At 60.8% G+C, this 5,347-nt stretch overlaps 2 protein-coding genes across 2 annotated transcripts; both read right to left on the reverse strand.

Annotated features, from left to right (window-relative positions):
• Nucleotides 1–441: 441 nt before the first annotated feature.
• On the reverse strand, nt 442–1,755 carry LOC147965260 (uncharacterized). The gene is made up of 3 exons (XM_087530374.1): nt 1,257–1,755; nt 776–1,196; nt 442–715 (listed from the first exon to the last, which is right to left on the reverse strand). The coding sequence occupies exons 1-3, from the start codon at nt 1,753–1,755 to the stop codon at nt 442–444; spliced, it is 1,194 nt and encodes a 397-aa protein (XP_087386500.1).
• A 1,159-nt stretch (nt 1,756–2,914) lies between these two features.
• On the reverse strand, nt 2,915–3,465 carry LOC147965261 (uncharacterized). Its single transcript, XM_087530375.1, has 2 exons — nt 3,315–3,465; nt 2,915–3,270 (listed from the first exon to the last, which is right to left on the reverse strand). The coding sequence occupies exons 1-2, from the start codon at nt 3,463–3,465 to the stop codon at nt 2,915–2,917; spliced, it is 507 nt and encodes a 168-aa protein (XP_087386501.1).
• Nucleotides 3,466–5,347: the final 1,882 nt, after the last annotated feature.

The raw sequence follows: 5,347 nt of genomic DNA on the forward strand, positions 1-5,347 counted from the left end.
AAGAACGGGGTGAACCCGGTCGACCGGTTGGGCATGGTATGGAGGCTCCAAAGGACGGTCGACAACTTGTCCTGCCAGCTGCCGGGCGAGCGGACGAGTGGCTCGACGAGCCGTGGCTTGATGCCGGATAGGATGAGACCATTGGCCCACTTGACCTGACCGTTGGACTGCGGGTGTGCAACAGACGCCAGGTCGAGGCGAATGCCGGAGACGAATCAATACTGCGCAAGCGCGCCTTTGGTGAAGTTAGTGCCATTGTCTGTCATGATGCCGTTCAGCATGCCGTAGCGCACCGCGATGTCCTTGATGAATCAGACGGCCCTTGGCCCGTCCAGTTTCTTGATTGGCCTTGCTTCGATCCTTGGTGAACTTGTGCACTGCCACCAGCAAATGCGTCATGCCGCCTCGAGCGGTCTTGAAGGGCTCCAGCATGTCGAGTCCCTAGACCGCGAAGGGCCAGGCGATCGGGATGGTCCGGAGTGCTGATGTCGGCTGGTGGCTACGCTTGCTGAAGCACTGACATCCGTCGCACTTGAGGGCGAGTGACTCGGCGTCTTGGAGGGTCGTGGGATAGTAGAAACCATGGCGGAAAGCCTTGGCCACTAGGGACCGCGAGGCGGCATGGTGCCTGCACTCGCCTTGGTGTATGTCGAGGAGGATCTCAATGCCACTGTCTTGCTCGACGCAGCGCTGGAACACGCCGGTGGGGCTGTGCCTGTGCTTGATGAGCTCGTTGTCAATTATGTTGTAGGCGGACGCCTGGCGCTGCACTTACCAGGCCTCAGTCTCGTCCATGGGGAGGACCCCGTTTTCCAAAAACTCTGATATGGGCAGGGCCCATGAGGGAGCCGTCACTACAGCGAAGACGGCCACCATGACAGGTTCCGGGGTGGCATCCCCCGAGCCGGGGTCGGTAGCCCCCGGGTCAGGGACGGCGGTGGCCGGGTTGATCATGACGGCGGCCGGGTTGGGTTCGGCAGCCCCCGGGCCGGGTTCGGCAGTCCCCGGGCTGGGTTGAGGGGCAGCCGGGTCGTCTAGGGCGTAGATGGACTCGGAATCCGGAGATAGTTTGACAGACGGCTTGCGCAGGTGCTCGAGGGAGACGCTGGACGGAATGGACTGCCGTGATGAGGCGATCTTGGCGAGCGTGACGGCGGCATCATTTTCCGTGCGTAGGACGTGGAGGAACTCGCAGCCTGCGAAGAATCCGGACAGCTTCTAGACGAGGAAGCGGTAGCTCGCCATGTTGGGGTCACGGGCATCCCACTCGTCTAAGCACTGCTGCACCACCAAATTCGAGTCACCGTAGCACAGGATGCGCCGGATGCCGAGTTCCTTGGCGAGCCAGAGGCTATGCACATGGGCTTCATACTCGGCAACATTGTTGGAGGCAGTGAAGTGGATCTGGAGCGCGTACTTGAGCCAGTCGCCCTTTGGGGAAGACAACACAATGGTGGCCCCTAGGCCGAGACGCATCTTCGAGCCGTCGAAGTGCATGCACCAATGCGTTGAATCCAGCGCCGGCAGCAGGTACTGGGTCTCAGTCCAGTCGACGAGGAAGTCGGCCAGAGCTTGGGACATGATCGTAGTGTGAGGCTCGTAGATGATTGTGTGGCAAGCTAGCTCGAGCGCCCACTTGGCGACCCGGCTAGAGGCGTCTCGGCACCCAATGATCTCGCCGAGGGGGACCGTACTGACCACATTAACAATGTGCTCTTGGAAGTACTGCTTCAATTTCTTGGCGGTGAAGGACATGCCATAACACATCTTCTGGTAGTGCGGGTAGTTCTGCTTGGAGGCAGAGAGCACCTTGCTCAGATAGTAGATAGGACGCTAGATAGCTTGGATCTGACCCTTCTCTGGTCGCTCGACCACAAACACCATACTGACCGACCGCGAGGTTGCGGCAATGTAGAGCAGCAGCGGCTCCTTCTCGGCTGGTGTGGCCAGGACAGGCACGGTGGAGAGCATGCGCTTGAGGTCCCTGAAATCTTCATCCGCCTGGTCGTTCCACTCGAACGGCGTCGTCTTCTTCATCAGCTGATACAGGGACAAAGCCCTCTCGCCCAGCCAGCTGAGAAACCAGCTGACCAAGGCCAAGTAGCCGATGAACTTTTGGACATCGCGCAACCGAGCTGGCTTGCGCATGCACTCGATGGCCTTGATTTTCTCCGGGTTTGCCTCAATGCCGCGCTTTGAGACGAGGAAGCCGAGTAGCTTTCCGGCTGGGATGCCGAAAACGCATTTCTCCGGGTTGAGCTTGATCTTGTATTCGTGCAAGTTGGTGAAGGTTTCCTTCAGGTCGTTGAGGAGCGTGAGGTGCTGCTTGGTCTTCACCATGTTGTCGTCCACATAGACGTGGATGTTTCGGCCGAGTTGCGGCAGCAGGCATTTTTGCATGCAGCGCTTGAAGGTGGTGCCGGTGTTCTTCAGGCCAAATGACATGGTGATGTAGCAATACGCCCCAAATGGCGTGATGAAGGACGTCTTCAGGGCGTCGGCCGGGTCCAGCTTGATCTGATGATAGCCGGAGTAAGCATCCAGGAAGGACAAGAGCTCACACCCGGTAGTGGAGTCGATGAATTGGTCGATCCGCGGGAGGGCGAACGGGTCCTTGGGACAGGCGTTATTCAGGCTGGTCTAATCGATACACATGCACCGGGTCTTGTTCTTCTTCAGGACGAGGACTGGGTTGGCCAACCACTCGGGGTGAAACACTTCAATGATGAAGCCAGCCGCCAAAAGCTTGGCGACCTCTTCACCGATGGTTCTTAAATGTCACAGGGGTTGACGGACAGGCATGGCGTCCTTGCGGACGTGGAGTTTGTGCTCGGCGTACTTCCTCGGGATACCCGGCATGTCCATTGGGGTCCATGCGAAAATATCTTGATTCTCACGAAGGAAGTCGACGAGCTCACCTTCCTATTTCGATGCGGGTGCCCACGACAACGTACTTGCTGCAACTGGGGTCCTTCGGGTTCAGTCTCACCTTCTTGGTCTCCTTGGAGGGCTTGAACAAGGCCTCGCCGGTCAGCTCCTCGGCCGGGATCGGTGCGGCCGATGTCTTGCTGGCCAGGGCGACGATCCGGTCGAGCTGGCGCCGCTCCTCGGCTACGACCAACGACTCAGCCAGCTTGGCACCGTCCCGGGCGCACTCCAGGGACTTGCGGTAGTTGCCAGTGATGGTGATGAGGCCCTTCGGACCCGACAGCTTCATCTTCAGGTACGTGTAGTGGGAGACCTCCATGAATTTGGCGAGCGCGGTCCGGCCTAGCAGCGCATGGTATGCGCTGGTCAGGTTCACCACCTTGAACCAGAGCAGCTTGCGTCGAAATGGTCGCTGTCATAGAATAGGACGTCGAGCCGGATCTGGCCGATTGGAGAGCAGGAGAGGCCGGGGACGATGTCGTGGAACATCACCCGGGTCGCCTCCAGGTCTTTGGCCTCAAGGCCGAGCTTCATCATGGTGTCACGCTAGAGGATGTTGATGCTGCTGCCACTGTCGATCAGGACTCGGGAGAACCTGCAGGTGCACCGAGGCGTGACGATGGTGGGGTAGAGGACGAGGGTGTAGCCATACGGACTCGGCATGACAGCTGGGTGATCTTCCCAGGTCCATGTGACCGGGCGCTCCGATCAATGCATGTACTCTGGCTTGGCCGGGATGACGGCGTTCACCTCCTGCCGAAGCAGACGCTCGCTGCGCTTGTCATCGCCGAGGCTGATGAAGACAACATACATCGCGTCCTGGGCCGGGTAGGCGTCATCGCGCATCGCGCCGCTGGCCGGGGGTGGTGGAGGAGGTGGAGGCGGCTGCCCCGCTCCTAGAGCCGGGGCCGGAGGAGGCGGGACGTCGCCCCTCATGATGTGCTTGGTGATGGCGCACTGCTGAAGCATGTGCGTGGACGGTCTTGCGCTGCTGTGGTGCTTGCATGGAGCATCGAGCATCTCCTCGAAACTCATGGCGGGTTGCCATGCTGTTTTGCCGGTCTGTCAGCGCTTAGTGGCCGGGTCGGTCACGGGCGCCTACTCGGCGGCCGCAATGTGCCGGTTGTCGTAGCGTTGGGCCGGTTGGTCGGCCTTGCGCTTGTTGTTCTGCTGGTTGTGCTGCTGCCAGCTTCCTTTGCCGGCCGGCTTCGAAGGGGGAATCGGCTTCGCTTTGCCGGTTTCATCCAGTGCCACCTGGATCTTCATGGCGGAGTCTGCGTTGGCGTACTTGTCCGCTGTCACCATGAGCACGGCCATGGTGACCGGCTCAGAGCGTAAGAGCTTATGCTTGAGAAGGGTGCCATCCCGGCACCCGTTGATAAAGTACTGGATTGCTTGGACTTCGTGACTGCCCTCGCAGCTGTTTCGGAGCTTGGTCCAGCGTGCGAGGTACTCGCGGCCGTTTCTGTCGGTCCCTGCACGCACATGGTGAGCTGGCTGGGACGGTCGGGTCGTTTGTAGGTGCCAGTGAATTTGCGCATGAAAGCTTGCTCGAAGTCGACCCACACATTGATGCTGCCCATCGGCAGGCTGTTAAACCATGTGTGGGCCGATCCCTAGAGCATGAGCGGCGCATAGCGCACGGCGAGGCGGTGGTTGCCGCTAGCGATGCCGATGGCGGTGGTGTAGTCGGTGAGCCAGTCTTCTGGCTTCACGGTGCCGTTGTACTTGGGGGTGTCGCGGGGGAGCGTGAACCCTTTGGTTAAGGGCTCTTCCCGGATGCAAGGACCGAAACATGCCGGGCCGACAGGACCGCCCACCTCTAGCTCCCTGAAGAGGTCGAGTCGGCCGAGGCGGTGGGGGGTGTCGTTGTCGTCAATGGCGCGGGGGCCTAGCCGGCCGGCGACCGCGACGTGGAGAGGGGGATCAAGCCGGCATCGGTCTTCCAAGGCCGGCTCGTCGCCCAAGGCGCCAGTAGTCGTTGGGGCGGGGTTGCGTCGGGTCCGGGTGCGACCGGAGTGCGCCTCGCCGGGTGGTGAAGACATCATGTTCTGATGATTGCCGGGTCCATTGTCGCGGAGGGAGCTAGATCCCGCCGGCTTGGCGAGTTAGTTAAGGCGGTCCTGTTGTGCGTTAGCCCGGTCGAGGAGGTCGTTCACCCGCTTGAGGTGATCCTTCAGCTCCTTGCCCATGAGCTTATCCTGGCTGACCGCAGCCGCCTGGGCGGCGTGCATGTTCTTCATGGGAGTCTTGTAGACGGGCGGGAGGGCGCCGAAGGCACATCCGATCGCGCCGCCCCGGGCCCGCAGGTCGGCGACCTGGCTTGGCTCGAGCGCGTCAGGTGTGAAGCCGTAGGCGGCATTGCGCTCCAGTTGAGCAGAGTCCAGGCAACGCTGCATGGCGGCGAGCGTCTCGGTTA

Source organism: Triticum urartu, chromosome 6A (genome assembly GCF_056163025.1).
Source record: "Triticum urartu cultivar PI428250 chromosome 6A, HENAU_Tu73, whole genome shotgun sequence".
Lineage (NCBI taxonomy): Eukaryota > Viridiplantae > Streptophyta > Magnoliopsida > Poales > Poaceae > Triticum > Triticum urartu.